The sequence below is a fragment of the Balearica regulorum genome, chromosome 7, assembly GCF_011004875.1.
Source record: "Balearica regulorum gibbericeps isolate bBalReg1 chromosome 7, bBalReg1.pri, whole genome shotgun sequence".
NCBI classification, from domain to species: domain Eukaryota; kingdom Metazoa; phylum Chordata; class Aves; order Gruiformes; family Gruidae; genus Balearica; species Balearica regulorum.
The window spans coordinates 37682202-37709723 of NC_046190.1; the positions used below are offsets into that span (position 1 = coordinate 37682202).

General features: G+C 39.7%; 2 protein-coding genes across 5 annotated transcripts; one reads left to right on the forward strand and one right to left on the reverse strand.

Annotated features, from left to right (window-relative positions):
• Positions 1–578: 578 nt before the first annotated feature.
• Positions 579–12219, reverse strand: ECD (ecdysoneless cell cycle regulator). The gene is made up of 13 exons (XM_075758994.1): positions 11947–12219; positions 11723–11840; positions 11411–11498; positions 9904–10085; positions 8961–9153; positions 7947–8075; positions 6756–6881; positions 5778–5863; positions 4882–4988; positions 3834–4011; positions 2383–2450; positions 2038–2258; positions 579–1446 (listed from the first exon to the last, which is right to left on the reverse strand). Exons 1-13 carry the CDS (start codon positions 12212–12214, stop codon positions 1216–1218), a joined length of 1995 nt encoding a protein of 664 aa, XP_075615109.1. The 5' UTR covers positions 12215–12219; the 3' UTR covers positions 579–1215.
• FAM149B1 (family with sequence similarity 149 member B1) lies at positions 12176–27522 on the forward strand. 4 transcript variants are annotated; one of them, XM_075758998.1, is made up of 15 exons: positions 12176–12312; positions 13291–13395; positions 14037–14110; positions 15123–15265; positions 15890–16009; positions 16606–16776; positions 18476–18663; positions 18939–19069; positions 19639–19692; positions 20149–20261; positions 20899–21105; positions 22917–23043; positions 23370–23495; positions 24436–24517; positions 26281–26499. In XM_075758998.1, the coding sequence occupies exons 2-15, from the start codon at positions 13308–13310 to the stop codon at positions 26352–26354; spliced, it is 1698 nt and encodes a 565-aa protein (XP_075615113.1). In that variant the 5' UTR covers positions 12176–12312; positions 13291–13307; the 3' UTR covers positions 26355–26499. The 4 variants fall into 4 exon arrangements, with proteins under 4 accessions (XP_075615113.1, XP_075615110.1, XP_075615112.1 ...); XM_075758995.1 differs by having other exon boundaries at positions 12182–12312; positions 13990–14110; positions 26281–27522; XM_075758997.1 differs by having other exon boundaries at positions 12182–12312; positions 13990–14110; positions 23370–23509; positions 24440–24517; positions 26281–26420.

The following is a 27522-nucleotide window of genomic DNA, read 5'->3' on the forward strand; positions in this document are numbered from 1 at the left end:
GACTAATAACAATAATAAGAATTATTATTCAGTCCTTTAAAAGCAATTAGGTATGCCTTCAGAATCAATCACACTTTTGTATCATTGAATACAATTTTCTGAATATGTTTTAAAAAAAACCCAACAAACAAACCCGAAAAACTTGACCAAAGAGCTTCTCTTCTACCAGTTAAGACACTTGATTAATTGTTGTGCAGAAGAAAAAATAGACTTGTAGAAACCAATTCAGATCTGGCAGAAGTGCATTATTGCTGTCTGTAAATCAAGAATTTCTACATATTTTATTTCAAATTCATCTTGTTAAAACTCGGTCTTCATATCTAGAATAGATTTTTCATTCCACGTGAAAGCAACGTGCTGAACACCTTCTAGCTACATTTTCACTGAAAAACAAAACAAAACTGCTCATACGGGGTTCATCTACAGCTGCTGCTGCTGGCACAATACCAACACTCGGCATTAATGAAATTAAAAACCAATGCCCAATTATGACAATGCTCTAACTCCAAGAACTTCCGATACTGCACTGAGCAAGTTATGCATACCTTCAAAGAAAAAAACCCAACCATCTCCCGTAATCAAGCTGTGTTTCTGCTTTTATTTAAATAAAATAGCCAATATTTACATATTTAATCCAATTACTCTTCAGATCCTCCTGTTTAATAAAGAACAGATTCTCACAGTAATTATCAGAAGTTCTTACAATGAAGAAATAAAATCGGAACATAGCAAAAAGCAAGTAAGTGTCTGCTGAACATTTAACCAGCATTCCCAAATCCACAAGAGAGTGCTGCTCCTATAATATGGTATTCCTCCATCTCCCCCTGAAGGCAGGAGCATGTTCAGAACACGAACTACTTTCCAGATATTGAAACCACCTCGTAATGGGTAAAAGGACATTTTACAAATACCGCAAATTGGATAGTTGCTTTTGAAAACTGAAGATAGGTTTTATAACAAAAGTTTCATTCAAGTCACATCACCACTTTTCAGTTTTCTGAAAAGACGTTGGCACTGGAAAAACCCAATTTCTATCCACGATAGCATCCAAACAGATGGCTTTTGCAGGTAAATTCACTTTGCATCTTTAAAGTCACACATAACTAACGCATAAAACGCTTTAAATTCAAACCTTTAGTCTCTTCTTCCAAATACTGCTCATCTTTCTGTGCTTCATTTCTCAATCAGCCGTGTCTTCTGAATTAAGACAATCTTTTATTCTCTCGCTCCCTTATTAGAGCAAATATTATCTGCATTTTCAGGTAAATACACTCCCATGCTCTGTAAAATGTTAGAAGTGGGTCCTGCCAATCCAGACTGAGCACTATAGGATTCAAGCAGGTTAGCTACGAGGTTCATATCCACATCAACTGGTGCCAACTCAGTACCTTCAGCTCCAGAATCAGGGCCGACATTTTGAGACGTAGTTGCATTAACAGAACTTGCCTATAGTAAGTATAAAGATAAAAGTTTTATCAAGTTGTATAAACGGGTCAAAAAAAAAAAAAAAAAGAGAAAAGAAACAAGGAAATAGCCCTGCAGCCAACAAAGTTCAGTACATTCCACGCTGTCTTGGCGGACAGGAATTTAGTCACCAAATGCTCATGCCAGTTAAAAATCATCACTTTCCATTACACAGAGTAAGTTCCAAGAGAAGGACAGAGAGGGTTACAGAGTCCTGGCTCAGTTTCCTTTGGGAGTAATCTGCTACAGGAACTCAAGAATTCAAGCTGCAGCTGCTTGCCTTACTACTAAACCAGGGTAAAACAGCGGTATTAAACTAAAAGTCATGGAAACAACGTGCAAGTTAAACCTTAGCTAAGGTGGTTTTGTTTGTTTGTTTGAATATACCATGGTGCAACTGCAGCACATTTTGTTGCACGTGGGATATTTATTTTAATAATTAGTTGGCACATGATCAGAAGACAGAAGTTTTTGATCACGTCATTTAGAATGACCGATTTTAGCATATTTCCTCTTCCTTACTAAAGCTCTCAAAACTCTTACGCTACAAACTAGAGCTAAAGGCATACTTACCCCTTTCTTTTGGGTGGTGAAACTTTTACCAACATTGGTGTGTGCCAGTTCACGGTCCATCTCATTCATATATGACTTGAGACTGCCTATAAGCTCACTAGGCGACTCCTTCTGGTCTTGCCTTTGATTTTCAGCATCAAAGTCTTCATCATCCTCATCTGAGAAGTCAAACTCCTCCTCTTCATCCAGATCATCAGAATCCAGCTCTTCTGAGTCTGCCCCTATGTATTATTTTGTGTGAGTACCGATAGCAAACAAATCAGTGCAGTGCCCACGGGTGATCAGAAAACCCAGGGAAGCCAAATAGCTGTGAGATATTCTGATAAAAAAAAGAAGCAATCTCACCTAAAATTCTGTCTAACGCTTTTGTAAAAGAATCTACATCAAAGGTAACATGGGATTCATCAGATGACCTGAAATATAAAAATATTTTTAAATAAATAAAGCTTTTATGCTTGCATAAGCCTGGCACAGACATAAACCATACGGCATACTGATTTCTCTCAAGCCTAGATTAAAGTTGGGACATTTGAACTGATGGTCTTGAATGTGCTGAAAAGTCTGAGGCCTGCATGAATTAGAAATGAGACCGCAAGTGGAAGAACTCCTGGCATGAAGGAGAAAAGAAAACCAACAACTTTGTTTGTCATGGTCAAACAAAAATTGCACTGAAGGCAACCAAAATGAGCATGCCTGAATCCCTCTACAACAACAAAGTGGTGGTGTTATACCTCGGACAAAGAGTTAGAAAGCCGAGAATCTCCAAGGGCTCTTGCCTAGAAAGAACACTAAAGGTTTCATTCTGGTCTCTCAAAAGGCTCAGTGGTTTGCCTTTTTTTGGTTGGTTTGTTTGTTCATTTGTTTTTTAAATAACTGAAAAAGCCTACATTATAACTCAGACATTGACACTAACACTAATTAAAAAGGATCAAATAGTTGAGCATAAATTGAGTAGACCCTTATATGCTTGATACAGCTTACACAGCATTATTTTCTCAATATTAAAGCTACGGAAAAAAACCTGAACAACATGCTACTAAGTCTTTGTTTTTTCAAAATTAAAGGCCTGTCCACTCAACATTCACACAAACACTTTCTCAACTCCAACAATTAATCTAGTCACATTCTGCTGTTGTCTAAATAACTGCCTTCAGTGAGCACTTTTCTTCCACTGTTGGGGACAATGCGAGGGCTCCACAGTGATTCTTTTCTCCTGCTTCTCGGTGTACAGTATGTGCTTCAGTAATGCAAAAACCGGCCCAGTATATTAAAAAGACTAATCTACAGGAAATCTAAATACAGCTGTACCACAAAAATCAACAGTCTTAATTCAGAGACAGATTCCCTCAACTTATGTTTTATTTTTATTTCCGCACAGCCTCACCAGAAGCATCTCAGCAGTCTGAATAGTTAGTCCTTCACAGTAGAAAAATTTCAGCACAAATGAACTTGAGATGTACATTTTAATAACAGTGCTAAGAACTATGGTAAGGAACAACAGTAAACCTTCAACCTAAAAGGGTTATTTTTTTTTTTTTAAAAGCACAAAACCAAATTAAGTAAGAGTGCTGGAAAACAGTACAACTTCCAGCACTTTTACCTGCAGCAGTGTCAGAGTGGTGACTAAGTTGGTTTAAAAGCAACTATATATTCACTACTAACGTGGTTTTGTTTCAGGCCTCTGCTAAGTAGAACACTTTCAAACTTTGATTCTCTGCATTATAGAATCAACCAAAGGGCTGCAGCAGAACAAAAACACATTCTACACTAGACACCAAACTTAAAAATACTACTACCATGGCATTTCTGCTCCTTCATGCGTTGAGACTTTGGATACAAAAGCCTTCATACTTTCAGCAACTGCTTCCAAGTCGTATTTCTGCTCTTCCTCATTTGAGGAAGGGAGGGATTCATTTCTTGCCTCCTTCAGCATCTGATCTAGATCATCTGGTGTAATATCCAGCCAACTGTCATCTGAAAGAATACAGGACATACTTGGTATTCTGCACAAGTCTGTTAGCCCACAAGGCCCAATCCTGACAGTTGAGAGTACTGCTAGCATTTTGTAGCTTACTTTTGTACTATTAAGTTTTCATGCTGATACTAGGTAACACAGGATATGAGGCAGTGAGAAGCTGAGAAGAAGAGAGTTCAGATTTTGTTTTACTACTTTAAAACTGTGCGTTATATGCAGCTTCAAACTCGCAGATATTGTTCTAGTTATAGATAATCCTTCTGCCACTAAATGAAGGAAGAAAAGGCTTACACTATAAAGGAAGAGCCAATCCGACCTTCCACTATGATTATTAACACTGAATGTTGGATTTGTGAGCTACTGCATCATTCAGAAATACAGATGTGACCTGTACCGCACGCTGGCAACAACTACATTTCTGTCAGATGAGTGAAAAAAAACCTGTTATATAAAGGTTATGCTGGTCTTATATTGGCCATCAGAGAAGACTAGATAGTAATTAACTTTGTATTGTCAGTATTGGAGTTGGTTTATTAGTATAAAATGTATAAACACTTTCTGTCTGCTAGACAGTTGACACAAAGTACTCGATCCGGTGTAAGTGTGCATGGTGTTCCTGATCTAGTGGTATCAAATCCGAAACTGGACTGCGTATCTTGCCAATTCACAGCCCCAAGCTTTGTGGCTTAGACAAATGAACTGGTTGCCTCCATCATAAGCGATGGCCCATGAATAACCCCTCTCGCAGTCGCAGGATAGGAAACAAACTAACTAGACACAGAGACTGGTACAGTGCTGTGAACATTCACCCTCTCCCCCCACAACTAATCATTTGTGATAGGAACAGTCCACCTCCCCATCCTGCTCACCATCCTCTGGAGGAAGACAAGCTGCTTCTCTCTCAAATTCCTTCAAATCAATGGTTGTTGTCTGTAGTAATGTCAAGATTTCATCACCTGGGCTCAGTTCAACAGAGCTAGAAGAAAAAAAAAAAATCAATTTACTGAAATGGATTTTTACTAGCATTACACTGCCAATGGCATTGCATACTCTACATGTGGGTTTCACTCAAATTCCTCATTATTCCTTCTGTGCAAATACGTCAAAAAGATAAGTGAATTTTGGGGAAATACCAGAATACTACACAGATAGTATTAGCCAAAACAAGACACAGTCAATTACTGAAATTCCTTGTTGATGGCTCCAAAGCCCACTTCTCATGTTTCCTTTGTTCTTTACACTTATTTTGTCTTGGCAAACATTAGGATCGCCAGATCCCAAACAGCAGAGACTGGAACATCAACCAACTGATAGTCAAGATATGATGAGCTGGCAAACCCACACATATTTTTGTAATTACTTATTTTTAGGATTTGATCTTTTGGAGAAATCTACAGCCTGCTGCCTGTCTTAAAAGGAGACAGATTACTCTGTGTTTATTATTCACTGGGATTGCTTTTCAATGAAACTTTTAAACACTGTCTATAGCCAACCAACCAAATGATGCTTTTCAGTCACCTCTCAACCCACTTGGAACAGCTTAGCATTTTACAAAAACAAGATAAATAGTTGCTCAAGCAATAACTTCTACTAGTAGAGAGTGTTCTAGAGGAATTAATATCCATACGTCCTAGCCACAGCACCCATGTTAAGTGTACAATGGAGAAAAGGGGTCACGTTTTTTGTAACAAGTGTTAAAAAAAGCTTGGTTAAAGTACTTGTAGGGACTGCATATGATTACTCATGAATTTCAAGTAGCTCTTACCTTTCTGGCTTGGTAACAGACTGCTCAAAGTAATCTTCTGCCATGTGCAGCAGTTCCAAGTACTTAGCTGATCCTTCCATTTCTCCCTATTTAATACAAATTACAGATATGAATCTAAACAATTCTCCTTCCCCTTCCTTTCACAGTCAGGTTGGGTGAGGATGACTATTTATCAGGAATTGTGCTGAGAAAGTCAAAACAAGTAATACTGACTTGCAGTGTGTACTTGGAACAGAATATAGGGAATGGGCATAAGGTGCTTTCACAGTCAGGTATGAATTAAAGACTTACTATGCTGCAGTACCATATGGTGTACACTAAAAAGAAAGACAGTACTACGATTCCCACAACAGGGTGGATTTACCATGCCCAGGTTACAATTATACATGAATTGTGAGTAAACCTCTTGGTGTTTGGGAACTATCCACAGAAGTAGCATTGCAGTACAGTAAGAATATTCCCCTTTTCTTTATTAACCTAAGCATTTTGATAGAGTTGTCCAATTTTATAACCTTCAAATAAGTAGTCAAAGGCATCTTTAAAAACAACCAAAAAACAAAACCCACAAAAAACACACAAATAAAAAAATACACTTGCATGCGCCCAAATGGGTCCATGGGTGTTAAGTATAGATCTTTAAGAATATTTAATTTTAGAGGCGTGCAAATGAAATGTAAACCAGTGAAAACAGTCATACTGATACACAACCATACCGTGGCTTCCTTTATTCAACTGTATTTCCCCTTTCTTTAGATGAATGAACTCATCCCCAAATCCTGTTTTTTCCTTTTAAATTTCCAAAAGACATTAATTTATTTCAAAAGGAGAACAAACTGCACATACCTCCTTTAAAGACATTCATTCACTTTCCATAGACAGAAGCATTAGATTTCTTGCCCTGCTGTAACTACTTACACAAGGTCAAGAGCTAGAACATGTTTCTCCTGGAATGTTTAAAAGACACACACACTACTTCACCTTGAAATAATTTTTTTCCTTCAGGCTGCGGAGGAATCTCTCCCACAGGGGACCACTTAACACATTTCTCTTGGAATCAGGAGATACTTTACTGCACTTGGAGCACAAAATTTCAAAGCCATGAGCCTGTGTAAGAGATACAATAACAAGAGGTTCTCAAGTGCACCTTTAAACAACTGCAAAAAGAACTCACCATCATTGAGCTCCCGATGCTGCTGTCTGAGAAGCAGGTGCCAAACGTAATTACATGTAGCAGTAAGTAAGTAAGTAAGTAGCAGTATCTTGGTTTGGAAGTTGGAACCGGTCTTTCTACAGCAATAATGGATCATTCTGACTTTGCAGTTTGTCTACCTGGGCGAGTCACTGCAAAGCAACCTGAAAGGGAGATAGATCTACAGCACACAAGCTACTCCTCACGAAAGCATGAAGTCTTTACCCATATTTAGAATCTATGCTGCACTGCAAACTTGCTTGACCTACACATTTTGTGGATGCAAACCGGCTGCACTGAGGCACAAGTTTCCAGAGAGGAAATTTCAGAACAGAAAACTCAGATTCTACACTTCTACTTGCAGCAAGGTCCCAGGGCACGCTGTGCCCAGCCAAATCCCCCTTGCCCCCATCTCAGGTGTTGCCTACGATCAAGGTAACTGTGCCCCATAGGCAGTTTAAGCTCTGGATTGCTCTCTGTGGCTTGTGCCAAATCGGATGTGCAGGACAGGGTCATGCACTCTGGTGACAAAGGCAAGGCATTCGTAGTTTTGATGCACCCTTACACAGAGCTCTAAACCAACATGCAAATTTAGTTCACAGAAATGTCTCCATGCGCAAACGCCATGAACGTGATAGGATGTACTGCTTCAGACGGAAGCTAAAATAGACCTCGTCTACCCTGAGATGGAAACTATTGTTCATATTGCTTAAGGGAGAATTAACTGAGTTCAATACCAGTTCAGCTATGGTAATACAAACATGTATCCCTGGTTGGGATAGTTTCTAGGGGTCGAAGTACAAGAGTGCTTTATCCTGTAAAGGAAAACTCTCAAGATACCGTACTTCCAGAAAAACGGTAACTGCGAATTTGCTCACATTTTTCTGTACAAGCAGACAACTCACAAGCACAGTGTCATTTCTCAGACATCTATAAACAAGCAAACTAAACGAAGTACAAAACGCATAAAAAATAGTTACCAGTTTCATGCCCAGTTCATAGGCTTTGTACTGAGGGTGAGATGGGGGGGGCAGCGTGTATCCACTGCGTCTGTCTGGAACAAACTTCTGCTGCACCAGTTGTGCATATAAACACTTTGTGAAAGTAACCTGAAAAAGTCAGAGCAGAAGAAAATAATTCACTGCAGTGTGACTGTGTTGTACATGGGCATCAAGGTTCCACCAGTCTCATCTAAATTTTGTTTTAAAGCACTCATATTACAGTCAATACCTGAAATTGTATTCAAAATACATCTAAGATACATTTGCCTATGATATGTTGCTGTTCAGATCTTACAAAGTATATTCCAAGTCGACATCTGTAAATAAACATGAACTTCATTCAGTCTAAATACATTTAAAAAATCCTCAGTATTCACGCCAACGAGGTATATTTTGAAAAACGTAAGGGCTCTTTTCAATTAACGAAACCAAAGCTGAGATTTCAAAACCAGTCTAGAAGTCTAAAATTTTACTCCCAAGTTTATTTTCAGGAGTCTACAGGTATAACTCTGTAATGCAAACATATCAGATACAACACTGCTTGGACAATGCTCATAAAGCACTTCATAAAATAGCTTTACAGAACTGTGTAGGCACTGCTGGGAAGGTGAAAAGCCTTGCAATAAACACCTACGGGTAGTTAGAGGCAACTCCTTATGTTGGCTGGCAGTGCTGTCAAAGTGCTCTGATCACAGAACTACATCAATTTACTTCACAAGCATTTTAGCAGAGGAACTATTAGCAGTAACCTCTGATTTCAGAAACACTTATCTCATGATTAGCCATTTGAAAGTCTAGCCACGTCAATCTGAAAGCAGAAAAGCTACTAACGTAATGAACTGGAAATTCATGTCTAGCATCATGAGAAAAAAAATAATCAGAAAACATGCTATTTTTAAAATTAAATCCACATATTTGTATCACTTGACCACAGAACCTCCATCAGTTACAGAACCTAATTAAATGAGAAGATGCATGAGAAGGATCACTTACTACAGTCATCACACGCTCGTCTGGAGGGAAAGTTTGAAAAGAGCGACATGCTCGTAAATCAACTGGATCTCGTAGGTAAAAGGCCTGGACCGCTGCAGCCACCAATGAAGGGCGCTGCCTCAGCAGTGCCGCAATGCCTGCTGGAAGGTAGCAGTGGGCTCGGTGAAATGAGGCCTGAATTTTCTCAGGATACCTGTATCATACAATAGCAACATAGTGTATTAAGTGTATTGCAAGTCCAAACCACTCATTTTTAATTATTATTCCCATTTTCACTTTAATATGAATCTATATTATGGGCCAAATGCCAGAAGATTATTCTAAACTATAGTTAAAACTCAGCTAATCTAACACCTGGAATGCCTGTTTATATACATATATATATACACATATATATAACTATAGATGGCTAATAAAAAATTAATCCCCACGTTGGTAAACTGAATCACTGTGAACTTGACTAACATGTCCAGCTATACAGGGTCTTTCACCACACCGAGTGTAGAAGTCATCTGGCTCATGCTGACAAATCCTTGCCAAAAAAACCCTGTACAGTGCTGAACACACCAGTGACAAGCTGATGTTCTGAAAAGCACGCTGCTTCTACGTTTTAGTTCACGCTCCTCTTTCTCCCCTTGCAAAGGGCTCCTAAAGGCTCACAGAACTTTCAGAACAAGGATGTGAAGGAAGAATAACTTGTAATCATCAGGTGTGGGTCATAGCAATGAATCTCTTTCAGAGCCTCCAGATAACACTAGAGCCTACAGGACATTGCTCCTCCTCTTTAGAAGAATGCCACAGAAAAAGCTCTACCTGATGGTTTCTGAAAAGGAAGCAACTTTATCAGATCTAACAGGAAAATGATTGAATACAAGAAAGTACCCCAGACAGCCCAGAATCAAAACTTAGCGTTGCAGAAGATGAAAATAAAACACCCACATACCCACTGATGCGTTTATACACTGCTGCTCTAATGGGTTCTGCAGCCAGGAACTCCTCCGAACGGGTGGATAACAGCGTTAACGCCTGCGAGATTGTTGGACTGGCAGCAGATAGGTCGCATTCCTCCTGCTCATGAGTCTCTGACAGCGGAATGATGTGCAGTTCTCCTTTGTAAAAGAACACCTGGCAGACAGTAACATTCCAATCAGACAGGATAAGAACAGTTACACATTAAACAATGCAAAATTTCATTTCATATATGAATGTATTTGTTTAAACGCAGAAAATACTGAAGTATAAATAGAGAAATAATACAGGAAAAAGCTAGGGGGGGTGGGGTGGTTTTGTTTTGGTTTTTTTTTTAAATGGGAGATAAGGTAAATACAGAAACCAGAGATCATGATCTGACCAGTAAATAAAAACCCCAATTTTAACTGCAACAACTTTGGTCAAATGTATCTTGTTTCCTTAATAACAGTAATACCTAAAGTTTCTCTTCCATTAGAGATTTACTTCAGGAAAACCAGACAGCATAACATAACTGCTAAAGAATAGGACAGGGACTAAAAAGCATTATTTCAGGTGCTATATGTGACCTCTCTTGGTTCCTGATCCTAAGAACTGAATGTAACATTATCAACGCCTTCACTGTGTCCATTCCCTCAAATGGAAGGAAAATACGGTGCTGATGATAGTCCAGATACAGCTTTGCAATTATTTTTTGTGTTGTGTTCTGCCTCTTTTCAAGAGTCTTGTGGTAGGAAAACAAAAAAAAAAAAGTAAAAAAATCTTTGCTAATAAAAAAGTTCTTTCCATTTAAATCCATTGCCAAGAAACTCACTGATTTTACAGATCAATCAATAGCACAACAGCTTCACTTCCTTCACATTTGCCACACTGAGTAGCAAGTTTTAAAAAGTTTAGTCAGCTTTGCATTATGGAACAACTCTTAAAGAATGATTTATGTACAAGAGCCAGACCTCGCTGAACAACACAGACTCGCAGCCTAGCATTCAGGTCTGTAGTTTCTGTATGAATGTTATGCCATTAGTGTAAGAACATATCAGTACAAGAACTTTTTCTTTCTTCCTTCCATCAACAAACCAATTCTAGAAGAACCACTTGATATCTGTAACAGTTTCCAGATACCTCCACAGCAGTTTCACAGTACGTGCTCACTCTACCTGGCATTCTGCAAGAGTACGCAGAGCCGAATCAAGTATCAGAAGTTTCCAGTGGTTAAGTCTCTCATTCAACATCCACAGCAAGCATAAAGAAGCTCATTAAAACCAGAATGAAAACAGACTGTGCTGAAGAAAACCATGCTGTTCATTAAGTCGAGGCTTGAGCCCTGCCCAGAAGTTCCTCCACTAGTAAGGGACAGACAGCACTCTGGATTTTCAGTGCAGTCAGACCACTTGGCTACATAGAGGTGGAAGAGAAAACTCAAATTGTCAGTAAAAGGCCACCGTGAGGCACTTGCCAATTGACACAGAGGTTTTACTCACCCTGTTGTCACTATTCTCAGGATTCAGCCACTTTGGGAGAAAATCAGCTGCTTCGATCAAGAGAAACTCCCCATCGTTGTCATCGATCCTGCCCAACGAGAAATTAGTTTCTTACCAGGGAAAGTCTCTCACAGCACAATAACGCACGTTTCTAAATCCAATTACTAAGGGCCGGTTCCATGTCTGCATTATTTTAAATATTAAGACACGACCTTCCGTCAGCCCCTGCCAGGAAAGGCGCTGCCCCTTCGTTCCCCCGCTCCGGCCGCCGATCACCTCAGCGGGGCCCGCGGCGTCGCTTGGGGCCGTTACCTGGCCGCCAGCCCCGGGAACTCCCTGGTGATCTCCCGGATGAGGTAGACGATGAACCACTCGTCCTCCACGTTATCCCCGAACAGCGTGGTGCCGCCGACGTGCGCCGGCGTCTCGCCTGGCCGGGGGCAGAGAGAGGAGAAGCGGCTCAGCGTCCCAGCCTGGCTCCCCCTCACCCGCTTCCCGCCCGCCCGCCGGCCTCCCCCTCACAGCCCGAGGCTCACCCCGCGGCGGCACGTAGCGCAGACGGAAGGGCTGCCTCTGCCAGATGTAGGCGGCCAGGAGCGGCGCGAAGCGCACCACGATCACCTCGGCGCAACGGCGCAGCAGCGTCTCGTCTCCCGCCCCCGTCGCCGCGAAGAGGCGGTAGCGCACGGCGTCCTCCGCCACCGCGGCCCGCCCGATCCCCTCCATGGCGGCGGGCCGGGCAGGGCCGAGCCGAGCCGAGCCGGGCGGTAACGCTCCGCCTTCCCGGGGGTGGGGTGTCGTCATGGCGGTGGCGGGCCAGCGGCGGGCAGCGGCGGCGCGGCGGAGCTGAGGATGATCTCGCGATACGCGCGGAAGCCGGTGCCCCCCGGCGCTCTGGAGATGTGAGTCGCCGCCGCCGTTTACCCCCCCCCCCCCCCCCGCCCCGGCCCCGCTGTCCCGATCCCCGCCGCCGCGGCAGGGCCCCGCTCCCGCCTGGTCCCCGCGCTCGGGCCTGCTTGCCCGCCCGCACCCCGGGCCTAGACGGAGGGGTCGCGGTGCCGCCTGTCCCCGGGCGCAGCTTGCCCGTAACGCCGGGGTTAGGCCGGGTTTAACGTGGAGTCGTACCGGTGCGGTGCCGTAACCGCCGTGCCATGGCCTGTGCCAGGGCTGCGGCCCGCCGTGCCGCCTCAGGGGGCGGCCGGGGTAAGGGCAGCCCCGGTGGCGGGTTTACACCCGTCGTGGCCAACGGGGGCCTCGTCTCTTGAAAAATACAAGTGTGAGAGAGCGTGATTAAACCCCTGTTCTTGTCCTTTTTTTTTTTTTTTTTTTTTTGACCCAAGAGGAGGTAACTGATGCGTAGATGCTTTTTTTTGGGGGGTGAGAGGTTTAAACAAATAACATCAGTTTTGATACGTTGATATTTCTCTGTCTCCATCTACTGTGGCTTCCCTTGTCCCTCCTTCCTAGACATCTAAACTTTGACAAAACAAAAAACTAGCAAATGCTATTTCTCCTCACTTGCCTGTGCACAGTTTGGTGGCTGCTTCTTGTTCTATTTGATTGTAAATCTCCTACGGGGATAATGACATCGGTCTGCAGCTTTTGGAGGGCTGTTGATCAATTCACAACAACATTTTAAGTTTAAAGGAAGACACTGATTTCTAAGCAAAAGACCTTTAACTCCGTTACTTTTAGATGTTCCTTTTGATGTCTTAATTCTAAAGCTTTAGTAACAAGAATTAACCTTCTAATAATAATAAATGAGCTCTGGTATGCAAATCAGTGCATTCCTTGAAAAGCAGAAGAAAATCCTGTAAAGCTTGGGAACTCTGTAGATGCGTATTCTTGTAAGTAATGTCAAGTTCCACTTCTTGTTTTAGACAAGGACTTCCAAAACATGCCTTGCGGCATCATCCACTGCCAGAACCGCGAGCTGACGTGTGCCCAGCCACACTCACGGCTGAAAACTACGGCGAGATCTCAAGGTACTTGTCCTAACATAACATGAATCTTTGCCTGGAGACAGCGGCAAAACCAGGCACTTTTGTCTCTAGTTACCTTTAGAGAGGTAACACAGTTGGTCGGCTTAGGCTTTACCTCAGATCCGTTTCATTTCAGAACACGTCCTTCCTATTTTGGAAATAATAAAAAGGTGTGTGGCTGTGTTCTGTTCCCAGCTCGCAAATAGCCTGGGTGATCTAATTTCATGGCTGAAATAAGAGGAAAAAAGATAAAAATAATTCCTGAGTGGTATAGAACCAAGACTAGAAATATTCTGCAGCTTAACTAAGACAATTTTTGGAAAAATCTATGTTTTGCTTGACCTCTAGACTTCCTACGTCATTGAGATTACTAGGAGTTACAGTTGTTATAATTACTCGTGTACCACGGCTTCTGCTTAAATGCCTCTGAAGTAAATATTTACCCTATGAAAACTCTATCACTGCTAAGACCTATTCCGTAATATCTATGCTTTCTTTGTACAGAAAGAAAAGTTTACTTACCCACTTTATTTGTCATTGTGTATTGTTGGGGGGTTTTTTTCCTCCTTTTTTTTCCCCTCAACGTGTGCATTTCAGGGAGTCTAAAATCTGGAAGGAATCAGATTACCCTTCTGTTACTCCAGCTGATGATGGGAATTCACGATCTGCTAGTCAGAGTTACGTCGATGCCACCACTGAAGACAGTTGGGGCTATGATGTGAGTAGAACATAATCATCCCAGCCAAATGTAGCACAGTGAGTAGAAAGACATTTGAAATACCGTTGCAAATACATTTCAGGATAAAACTGAGGATTTGTTCTGTCAACAAATCATGATAGTGGTTATAGAAAGAACATCTTTTTTACCTCTTCCCCATCTTGCCTTTCTCTCAGATCAAAACATATAAGGCTTATATCATTCAGTTAATATTCTGCATTTCCTTCCATCTAAAACTTTGGAAATGCAAATCATTTGAAGCATAAGTGTATCTGTAGAACATAATAAATGCTGTTATTGTGGAATCCCAGACATGAGTGGATGACTTTCAGACACTTGGTGTGAGTTTACCAAACTTCTGCATACTTGTATGTTTCTCAAAATATAGTAAGCCCCTAAAACATTATTTTCATTTGGAAATACTTGTTTTATTCCCCATCTACCAAAACAAAGTGTGCTATTGCTTTCTGTGAGGTGAGATGGAACTTTTTAGATTTAGATTACCCAAGAACCGGCCCTATTTTCTAGCTACCCGAGAACATGTAACGAAGGTCCTGAACATCCTTCACTTTGACAGTGTTTCACACTAGTCTGCATTCCATTTTGTTTTGCTGTCGTCTCAGGACACTGCAGGCAACAAAATTCCATTGTGTTAAAATGTGGCTGAATTTTATCCTTCCTGTTCTGATTTCTTTTATGTATGTAAATTACTATGTCTTAAACTTAATATCATAATACAGATATTTCAAAATGTTTTAATAGTTTTTCTGTTGGGTTAATGTACGCTTCTATGTAGCTACCATCAATCCTAACAGCAATCTGCATCATCTCTGGGGGGAAAATTATTTAAAGTTAATGTCTTTCTATGCAAAAGAAGTATAGAACTGTTTAAATCAGTCCCGCTAAGCTTTAAACAAATAGTTGTCTTTTTCAATTACAAAAAAAATCATCAATTAAAAAACGCCTCCAAATGCTATTTGCTAGGTATTGATCAGCTCACTTTCCTTTCTAGGAATTTGATAAAGCTGCCACACAACAAGTTGAGCAAATGTTCAGGCAAATTGATGAGCTCCTCTATGAGCAGAGAGAAAATGTGCATGTTGAGGGACTGCGGGAAGAATGCCACCAGTGGACATCCAACTTTCCTCATCTCAGGTATCTTCTTAGTAGACTAATGCTAGTACTGTCACAAGAGTTACAAAAGGGTAGGGATGGAAACAGTTGCTTTTAAAGCAATGTTAGTAGCAGGGTGGATTTATGCAATTATTTAGTAGATAGAGGTAAAAAGATCACTCTAGTAGTCTGCCTGCCATTGTCATTAATAAACATTCTGCTGTCTCACATTTGGTTCCTTGCCAGAGGATTATTGCTATTTGCAACTGACTTGGCAAAATCCTCTTAGAAAAGATGTGTGGTAGAGCTAAAAGCCAGGCGCTTAAAATTATTTCAAAATCCTCCTACCCTAGCTCAGCAGTCCTTATGGCTATCTAGAAACTTAAACTTTAAATCTTCATTACGTGTACTTGAATAGTTTTGTCCACATTCAAAAGTCTTACAATTTGCAGAGCATAAAAAACAAATGAAATTTTCTTATTTACCTGACTCGAAGCAATCTGTACTAGGGAAAACAACTGTGAAACCACATTTAATATCACCAAGAAAACCATGCAGGTTCCCCATAGAAATTTTTAGGATTTGCTGCTGTGTGTTCTTGTACACTTCAGTAATCTTACTTTCGATGTTTTCTGACTCATTTATCCTTTGCTTGTGCCATGGCAGGGTTGTGGGGAAGCAGATAGTGATCCCCACAGATGAAGGGTATGGATGGTATTCAAGTTCACCTTCTGGCAGTTTAGCTTCCTCAGATGTAAGTTCACCACGAGAAAAAGATTCTCATGAGTAAGTACCAGTGGTTAATCCAGACCGTACCAAGGTGGGAAGGTAATTTTGTTCTCACTGGATTGCAGCGATAGGTTGCTTGAAATGTGAAGCCTAAGTCCTTTCTGTTAGGCTGAGTTGTGAACACAGCACACTTTTGTTTTCTTTCTAACGATAGTACATTCAGAATAGCAAGACTACGTAGCTGTGCTTGTTGCTAACTACAGTAAACTGGTCGGTAACTAGAAACACCTTTACTGCTGCTGACTTCTTAAGAATATGTATGCATTGTAACTGGGTTTATTGTTAATCATCTATTAAATTTGTATAGAACTTCAAAAATACAAAGCACTACTTTAGTACTACTTTTATTATTTAAGGTTTTAAAATTTTTTTTTCAATTAGCTTTGGATTTTTTTTCTGAAGTTTCAAGTTTCTTAGCAAGAACTAAAAATATCCAAACCAAAAGAGTTTTTGCTGTAACACATAGTTTGTTGGCCTCCCCTACTGCTTGGCCTTAACCTCCCTGTTGTCTCTCAGCTCACCAAATGCTGCTCTTGGAAGTGAAATAACAACTTACTTTCATTTCTGCTTTCTGAAAACTGTCACCTGTTCAGATTTAGTGTTTTTGGCAAGAAGGTACCTCTTTCTGTTACTCCCGTTCACAAAAAGGCCAACCGTTCCAAGTCTCCGAACTTGTGTTCTCCAGAGAGCGAAGAAGATGAAGATGGAGTAATTGTCTCTGAAGGCATAATGGAGGAATATTTAGCATTTGACTGCAGAGATGTGTAGGTATTGAATGTTAAGATAGCAACTAGTACCAGTGTCCTGGAATTCCTGCTGTTCAGATATATATATATTTGGTTTGATTTTAGTTGACAAAGAATTTGATGAATTTATTTTTTTTTTTATATCTTTCCTCTAGAGAACTTTCAAAAGCTGGAGATTGCTAGGGCACTGGGAATTCTCGCAAGCCATTTCCTAGAACAATTTATTTTGCTAAATTATTTTTGATTTTTTTTTTTTTTTTTAAATTTTTCTTACTAGTCATTTTTGTGCCTGGTTTAAATAGTTCATTCCATCATAATTAGGAGCCTGCTATGTATTGACATATGTAATAAAACTTGTTTAAATGTCATTTATTTTTTTATACTAAGTCAAATTCATTGTTTGTTCTGCACTAGCAGTATGCTGCTTCAGCTTTATACTAGCATTTTGGGTGGAATTGTACCTTCCCAGATTTTCAGTGGTAATTTAAGAATTAGAGTGGATTTGATGCTTGCCAAGAAATAATTACCACTATTTTTATCTTAAGAAGAAGGGATTAAGGGTGGCATAAAGAGGATTCTTTTTGCCTCTTTACTTTATTCAACCCAACAATATGAACATACGGCCTGGGTAAGGACTCTAGATGGTACTGCCAACATGCTGACTACTTAATTGGTTTTAATAAATAAAGCCACTTAGCTGCTATGACCATGAGATTCTAATTGGTAGGTGGCTTGCTTTGACCAGGCCAGAGAGACATTGCTGCAGCAAAGTATATTGTCATCTCTGTAAAATAATGGTAGAAGTATTATAGCTTTTTCTGGTGGTATCTCCTATTTTTTTTTCTCAAGGTTTGTAGCTTTTTGATGTTAAGTACTAATTCAGGGAGTAGATATGAAAGCCATAATAAATGTGCTTGCATCAGTATTATTTTCTCCCTTATAGAGATTCTTTTGGCAGATGAACATAAACTTTTTTTGAGCAGCTGTCTTCCAGGTTTCACACTTCACAATGTCTCTTGCATTGAGGAAGAGTCTGCAGCAAAGGCCACTTGCCACTGTGAATTATGTTTTTTTTTCTCCCCTTTCATTGATCACATCTAATTATCTAAAACTAAATTAAGCCCACGCCCTGAATGCCTCCTGGCTGTTACAGCAGCAGGCTGAGAGTGGCATTAAACAGTCACGAGTAGTAACGTTCCTCTCGTCTTCAGAATTCTGTAGGGCCTAACAATGTGATGCACAAATATCGCTATAACTATTAATATTTTTAAATGGAACTTTGATCTCCTTGGTAAATTATTTATTATTAATGAAGTATCATTTATAGTCATTCCGTACAGGGAAACCAAGGTGTGCAGTAATAAGGTGGTTGCATCAGTCATTCCTCATTTAGGTCAGTGGTAGATTCTAGAAGAAAAAAAAAGTTCAAGTGCGCAATGTACAGAAACTTGCTTCTTTCAGTGTTAGGCTGTTACTTGGTATTGCTGTTTATTAAACTATCAGCTCTGAGAAAATAATATTGTGTGATAAATACAAAACTTCTGAAGTAACATCTTCAAGCTATTCAGCCAGGTGCCTTGACCTATTTCAGTTTAAGAGAAAATAGAACAGAAATGCAGCCTTAGCTGATGTTCTAATCCTATTAAATAACTAACTGCAACAAAAATATAGGAGACAAAATGTGTTTATGGTACAGATAATGCTCGTGTTTTTATAGGGAGGAAGAGTTACATGAGAGGAAAATGGGATTGTCCTCTGGTAGATGGAAATTGGGGTTTCCTCCTATCTCTCCGTATTCCTGCATGAAGGATTCTGTGCTCACATTTGTGTTTGATGATGTGTGGAGTGAAGTCCTAGGCTGCATGGAAGAATTGATCTGCAGGCACTGGGAAGGGTCAGCCTCTGGTAAGGACTGCAGTTAAACTGAAGATTCAAAAGGGGATTTCAGTTACTTAATTTTGCAAGGATGGAATGAGAGAGGGATGTGTTTGGGAATAATGTCTTCGGGGGGGGGGGAAGGAAATGTTATTCTGCTAACAGCATGAGACGTGCCTTCAAAAGATTTAATAGGGCTTAGCCTCTAAGAGGACTCTCTTTAAAAAAATTGGATTCATAGCACTGCCCACAACTAGCAATGCCATTAGCCTGTCATTACAGCAATTCTCTCTTGCTTTACATAGATGATGAGAAAAATATCATAACAGTAGAAACAATCAGAGCAGATGCTGGAAGCCCTTTGCAGTTTGATCCTCTGCCAGTGTTGTTACCTCCTGTGCCACAAACTAAAATGCCCTCAGTGACATCAAATCTGGTAAGTATTTTTAGCCAGCTGGTTTGTGTAGGGACAAATCAATACAGCGCTACCTAAGCAAACAGATTTGAGTACGTCAGGGGACTGTTTAGATACAGAACCAGTTTGGATTTCATATGAACGCTGACTGTCCTTTCTAACGCTTCAGTTCTGTTACTGCTCAGTTGCAAGTTTTAATTCCTACTTTTCTCTTTAAAACTTACTATTTTACTGGACAGCCACGTGGTGACTGTTCATTAATGATGTAGTTTTTTCTACATTTCAATAATGTTTGAACTGAACTGTGAGATCAAGGATTGCGTGTGTGAGATCCTATTCTCACTAGCTTATCTATAGCTAACTCATTAGGCAATAGAGGGCAAATCTTAGTGCAGTTGTAAAACAGGTTTGGGTTTTTTTCTCAGACACTGAATTTGACTGTATAATCTGCTTTTGGTGCTCACCACTCTAGGGGCAGATCACCTAAGTGTTACCTGTTTATTCCATTTTAATTCAACTCTTTCCTTCTTATTTCTTTCTCCTTTATTTCTACCCCTGCCTCTTCCTCATGTTCCTCTTACTGTGTGTAGTGCCCAAAAACCAGATGTGGCCGCAAAAGCAAAAAGAGGAGAAAAACACCTCAAGTATGTATGCTGGAGAGATTAAAGCTCTGGTATTTTTTTATTTGCTGTCATTATGGTGGGTGGAATTTGATGTTTTTCCAGATCAGTCTGTATTCCAGGAAAGGAGTTTGCAGTTCTGTTGTTGACATAAAATGTCAACACACACTGAAAATTAGTTCTGTAAAGCTTCTGATTAACGTAATTGTTGGAAGATCCTGTCATGCAAATGAGAAGCTCAGTTGGAAAATATTAAGTATGACATAGCATGGTAGGATATGGTTTCTAAGCACTACCATTTGCACAAAAAATGGAATGCTAAGATGCCTGTCTTCAATGGGGAAATAATATAACTGAGCATATATCTGGATGTCACAGAAGAAATTAATTTCTTTCTGCCAAAATTATTTACAAGGACAAAATCTGTAAATATGTATGTATGTCTCCACCAAACACTTACTTAGTTTTTTAAACTTTCAGGTAAATGTCTCTCAAGGGTCAAGTAGTGGCTCTCAACGTAATCTAAATGGCTTGATGGTGATACATGGCATCCACTTACAGCAAAGGAATGTGCCTGTAATGGAGAAAACACTGTAAGAACTATAGATCATCTGTTGTAAAGTAGGGTACTCTCACAGCGAGAGGGAATCAACCCAAAACATTGTGAGATAACTTTCTACACTGGAGAAAGCAATTCTCAGTTATTTTCCTGTTTGTTTGATTATTTATTTGTCCTCTGTGAAACAGTATACTTCTAATACAGGTTTTCTGTTTGATTGCTGCTGCTTTACCATTTAGTGAACAGCTGTGGCATTACTGTTGGCACTAACTGCGATCCTGAAAAAGAGATGAAGCTCAGAATGGGATAGAGAAACTGGTTTGCTCAGTTCCTAGAAGTGTTAGATCTGGGCTGTGGATGTGAAAACTGATGTTTACAGTATGGGATTATCTGTTCTGTGATTAATGTTTACTTTTATACTGGAATCTTGTATCAGAGAGTTCATAGTTCAGTTAAAAAAAAAAAAAAAAAGGCTTTTTTCTTTTCCATTCCCTATTCTTTTCTAATTTGCCTGTAAATTACTTTATATAGTTACATAAAAAAATGAAAACGCAATCATCTCTACCCACACATAATAATATTAACATCACATGCAGATGAGTACTTGGGTAACAGGGTAGTTATCAGTCAGGTTAACCATATCTCTCTTGGTTTTGTAATTCTTTTGTTAGCAACCTGGATGACAAACGGCCAGGCTCCAGTTCCATCCTCTCTACCAGAGCACGGCCAAATCATCCTCTAGAGCTCAGCACATCATCCCTGTCACGTTCCACAAGGCGGCGAAACCCACCACCACGTACCCTGCATCCCATCGACACAAGTGACTCTCGTATTGGCACCCCAGGGTCTGTGGACGATGTCTTCAAGGGAACTCGACTGTATGTTTCGAAACCAGTTTCTCGCTGCAAGTTACCGTATTTAGAGAACCCAGCTTAGACAAAGAGTAATCAGTTGAATAGAAAGAGCATGAATTATTTGATTAAAGAAATTATTTGCCCATTAAAGCACAATCTCCCCTGAGGAAGCAGACTTGCTAAAGTTGATGTTTACTGTGCTACAAGGCACATATTTAGGCAGTTTTGAACACAAACTATAGCTGTCAACCTGTCCAGTAAAAGCAACGCAATTACTACCATCTTTCTTGACATCAGCTTTCTTTTTCTATAGCCTGTTTTCAAGATGAAGTTAGAAGTCCACAGTTTTTTGGTGATCAACTGCCTGTTGGTATCCTAACCCAGACTGGGCTATAAAGAAAGTGCTCATCTTAGGTTATGACTGACCACAGGACTCTTAATGAACTCAGTGAACACACAACCACATCTAGAATATGTTGTTGTTGTTGTTTGGCATAATGATCTGACTGTAGTCATTTGCAGGGTAGTAGGAAACCAACCACAGGTAGTAGGAAGCAATGCAGGGTTTAATATACTTTTATATTCCACATGGGTTGTAAATTGACATAGTTTCTTTTTAGTTTTGCAGTTCACCTATAAACTCATCCAGCCTATTATTTTTTCTCATGTACTGTTTAGAGACTTGTTCCTTGTCTTTTCACAACTGATGTTTCTACTTCCAATATTTTATACATCTGTTCCCTTTCTTCAGGCTTCAGTCAATTTAACAATTGTTAACATCTCTCCTTTATTACCATATACGTTTAAATGTACATAGAGAACTACGAAAGTCTTCTTTAAAACGCTGATTATAGCTTGAAGCTTTTCTAATGTATTCTTACAGAACATCCTTCAGTCAGCTCCAGAACACATATTAAGGCCTCTTGATCATTCCTAGCACTCTTCAAACATACAATATATAGACACCTTCCACGTGAAAAGGCTGCATCTAGAAAAGAGATTATTCTTTTCTGTTCCTCCTGTGACTAATGTTTAATTCATTTTTTATTTTGTGCAGTTAGATTTGTTTAGCTCCCTATAGAAGGCTTCTGAAAGCCTCTTGCACCTGTTCCTTCAAATACTCAAACAAAATATGGAGAAGGTAGGACCCTTGTTTTACCCCCAGACATTTTATTTGACACTTGTAATAAGTGACAGAGCTACAATATGCATTTGCATTACGTAGGTTACTTGCTCGGCTTAAAATAGATGCTGTTTTCTAGGCTCATTGTTCATCTTCAATTGCTAGGCTTAAGTTAGCAGTAAGCAGTACTTCATCCTAAAGGATATGAACAAAGAGCAGAAAATAATGCCATGTCTGGAAATGGGCAGACAAGATTATACCATTGTATGGTAACTGCCCATGAAGAGACCTTTATATCCACACACCTTTTTTCTGCAGAATACAGCCGCTCAGCACACTCCTTCAAAACACACTGGAAGAGGTGCATTTTAACTACAACTAGCTTTTATATACACCCATTACCAGGATTTCTGCTGGGGTACTCAGACTCAGCTTGCTTATATGCTTAATATTAAACATTCTGAAAATTAGTTGTTCTTGTTAATAGGTGAAAAAGATTTCTGCCAAACTTCACCTGCTGCAGAACTCTTCTTTTAAATAGTCTCCAACAGTCAGCCCTAACACCAGCATCTTGTAGGAAAATTCTGCAACCGTTGCTCCTAAGTTTTAACATTATCCACATAATGCCAAATAGACAATGTTGTATATATTACACAATGCCAAACCTATAAACTGTATGTGTTTTTTTTCTGTTCCTAATGGTGCCTTTCAGCCTGACTGCACAGGAGCAGCTGACCTCACCCTCCTCGCTGCCACTAAGCCGAAATAATCTCCTACCACCTATTTCTACCACCAGCGTGGCAGAGCACGTGAACACTGCAAGATCCCAGAGGCAAATGGTAACAGGCACAACAATTTTATTACTGGATAGTCTAAAACTGTAATTGCTGCTGATCAAATTACCTAACCCAAGAGTTCTAACTTGTTTGTTATCTTGTAAGTGACAGCAACTGAGAGGCACAAAAAAATGCCATGTCAATTTTGACTAACAGCATCACCCATAGTTGAATGTTTTAATTCCAATTCATGCCAGGTTCCCCTCACCCCCCTGCCATAACTAGGTGTAGGATGATTGACTTGGAAGATTAGCTTTAATTCCTAGGCTAATTATTTTAAATACACTGATGCAATAAGAAATAGCCATAACTGTTATTCTTCAATGCAGAAATCTCGAGGGAACACAAGTCGAGCTCACAGTATAACAACACATGAAGACACCCACCAGCAGGTACAGGAGCGGCTTTTCTTACCTGATCATTTCTCCAGGCCTAACACAACCAATACATTCTTGGTAAAGCATGGCAAGTTAACCCAAACAATCCTTAGTTACTCAATAGGGTGCTTTGACAAATAACATAAGTAAACATTACTTGAGAACCAAATGTCATAGGTGATCGGTGCCAGGGAGTTCAAGTTTGCCACTTGATTAGAAGCATCATTGCTTGGCAAGTCACTTGTTCACAGATAGTGATCTCACTGTACTCCCTGCAGCCTCCCTGTGAGCAGCTGGTGGTACTACACTTTTTCTGAAGAATCCACATTTGAGATGCTTGGGGAACAAGCTAAGCGTTACTCTAGGTATAACATTCAATCTCTTCTCTGCACTGGTAATCCAGCATCTCCTGTGAAGGTTTAAGAAGAACTGTGGGGTAGGAGAGGGTGCTGTAAGGTTTTGCATAGACAGTAAGAAGTCATTCCTGCAGCTGTATTCAGAAATGCAGGGGTAGGCTAGGCTTTCTTGCACAAATTTGCTGTACATTTCAGTATCAAATGCTCTTGGTGTAATTTATTGAAATACCTACTCTACTGCTGTTCTATCTAACAAAAGTATTTTTATCTAAGCTTTAAATGCTATAATTTCAATGATAGCTTTTAAATAGCTGCTTGATTGGTTTCTGTGTATAATTTCAACATTCTTTACTTAGCAGTTATGAGTGCACAAACTTTCTAAAATCTATTTTGAAACAGAAGTTTCCAGAAGTGGTGAGAATGATTACTGGGCCAATGAAAGACATTCTAAGAAAGAGCGTTATAAGGTGTATTTTCTACTCCTAAAGTTGATTTAACCCTCCTTAAACTTGTAAAAGCTCTACTCAGACCTTAAATTATATGTATTTCCTAATGCATAGTAGGAAATAGTACTAGTATTTTGTAGTTTGTAGCTGTATTATAAATCTTGGTGTTTACATTTTTCTTCATGCAAACCTAAATAACTTGAACTGTCTTTTCAGCCAGATCCACAGCGCCGCCGTTCTTGCACTGTTATTGATTACAGTAATCAATCTTGGACAAGCAGAGGATCAACAGGTTCAGGTATGCTCATCAGTCATAGAATTAATAAGATCAAGCAAGAATTAGGCTTCTGGGAGAGGGATGCATTTCCTACATAGGTCATTAAATTGAAGAGATTTTTTTCAAAATTCTGTTTCATGTTTTAAAGTTTCCATTCTACAAGTTTTATATTTGCATATAGAGTACGTTTGGATGTGGGTTTTTATTACCACTTAGTATTTAAATTCATTTAAGGAAGCTTAATGCAATCAGCCCCAATGCTTCTCGTGTCAAAGTTAAGAGGAGTTGCCAATTTAAACAGGAACTAGCAACAACTACTTTCTGTCCAAGGATTTTTTCTTTTGCTCAGCTATACAACTGAAAGAAACTGCATTATGTCCAAAAGAAACTTACTTGCACTGTGTCTGGAAGAGATTGCACTAGATCTGCACTAGATGTTAGAATGGCACTAGATTGACTCAAAATGTATTTTAAAGCCAGTAACTGTACCACTACAATTCACATGTATGCTCTGAAATCAAAAATATGCTTGTACTGTTTAATTTGTAACAATTGGATGAACTTCGTGGAGTTATATAGCATAACCTAGAGTGAATCTCATCTAAAATGACTTATTTTTAATTGATCAAAGTGCCAAAGCAACAGGAAGGCATTTTTGTTGTCAATGTAATGCATACTCTTCCCTCCAGTTTCCCTTCCTTCACTGGAAGGTCATCTCCTTAAATTGTTTATGCTTAATATGCAAGCTGCAAAACAACCTTGGTTGTGACCGTATAGCTATTCTGGAGCATATATGAAGACTATTTTCAAAGTGTTACGGTAGACCAATGAACCTTAATTATTTCAGCTCTACCTTCAGAGATTTAGGTTTTGACCTCTTGGCACACAAAGTCAGTTGAAAGGGAGCCTATTCAGAGATGACAGTAGAGCAGAAAGTTAACTTTTGTGCCCTGGAACAGCTTTTTCTGAATGCCAATGTTAAAGCTCAGCTGAATTCACCTTGAGCACTCCCTGTTAGCTTCAATACCAAGTCAAGTCAAGTATCACCTCCACCTGGAAAGGGTGGCACAGAGCAGGGTATTAGATGCACTTTCTGAAAACTAGGTCTGTCAAGACAAACTACACTGGATTCCTTTTATGGCAGTGTTTTGGGATTCCTTACGGAGTTGTCAGAATTTCCTACGTAAAAATAAACTAAGATGATGGATTGAAGCTGCAAAGGTCAAGGCAGCAAGCATATGGGTGATTATTAGAGGACAGGATGGGTCTTTTAGCTTGTTTAATAGCTAAATGGCCTACCACTATTAATATAAGTGGTACAAGAGGTATCTTGACTTTAACAAAAGCACTAAGCTGAAGTAACTTGTTCTTAAACAAGAAAGGAGTAGTTCCTACCAAAATTAAAACAAACATCTGCTCCCCCCCCGCCAAAGCCATCCACCCCGATTCTTTAAATGCAAAATGAGTTTTATGACTGCTGTATTAACAAAAAAAAAAAAATTACATCAGAACTTTGTAGACTTGAATACTTCATGGAGATCAAGGAATACAGTAGTTCTCTGCAATGCAGCCACTACAAAAGCACAAACGGCCTCTTTTGGAAGGCTAGTCATTTGCCTCAAACTTGCATAATTTACACATAATGCTATTGACAACAACACATTAGAATAAAAAGCCCCCCGCCGCCCCCAGCATTTTAGTTTTAAGCTAAAAGAGATGTATTTGGTACTTAGTTTTAATACCTTCCAGAAGTCTTAAAGTTGTACGTGATCTCTGTTTATTAGGTCTTCAACTGCATGGTTCTGTGAAAGCCCACAGTCGAAGTGGATCAGTCACAAAAAGCAAACAGGGGTTCTGACACACCACGAAGAAGTATCCCTCCATCTCCAGAGTCACAAACCACCTCTTGTTCTCAGCAATGTCAACATTGTTTACAGAGAGTTTTCAAACACCCTTCCTTATGAATAGTTATTTTTATATAAATATAAAAAAGCAGCTGCCAAAGATTAGAAGGGGTATACTTAAACATTCCATTTTCTACCAGTAGAAAAAGTTACACTCCAGTAGAAGGGTGAATATATTCCAGTGGGCAGTAAAGCCTAACTCCTAGAAAATCTAGCAAATGCTCTCAGTCATTGCTGTTTTCCCATTACTGCCTTGTGACCGGTTCATGTTGTTACAGGCAGGTACTGCAGAACCTGCTGATTTTTTCCATTAGCTCTACAAATATTATAATCAGGCCTTTCACAGTAGTAGTAATTTAATTTTTTAAAGCTGTGTTTATATATTTAAAGCAATATTCTAGTATGAAAAGCAAGCACTGCACATGATACTGCTTCTACAACCCAACTTAGACAAGGTATGAATCCTGTAGTAATTGCAGCAGATATTAACACAGTTGTGTAAAAATAAGGTAGGAAACCAGACAAACAGAACTGACAGCTTTAAGGGTAGCAACACCACTGACTAATCCCATATTATATACTTACACCTCTTCCCCAGTGACTGACGAACGTTTAAGAGGCAAAAAGCAGTCTCTTAATGCAAGTAGGAACAGACTGTATTCAAAGAAAGTACATTGTCTTCCTAGTGAGAATATCTTATGGTAATTTCACAGAATAGGTCAGTCTTGCTTTCTAAAAATATCTGCAATTATGTAAGATTTCTGCACTCCGCCATGAAGTTCCACAACCCACAGATGCAACGTCGCTTTTAGTAGATGTGTTCTGCACTGTGCGACAGACGTACCAGAGGTATTAGCGGTAGTTGCCCTTATGGCTCCAAATAACACAAAACCATGAAATGCTAGCTTCTCAGAAGAAACAATTAGTTGAAGGGCTTACTCCCAAGCAGTAAGTGCCAGACTACAAGTAAGAGTAAAGACAAGGTGAGGATAACCACTTAGTGTATTTTAACAAAATTAGGACACCGCACAAAACCAGTTGTTCCCTTATAATCCAATTAAAGAGCACTTTTTTCTAAATTTCCTTATTAATATTTTCCAAATTACAATTAATAATGGAAAA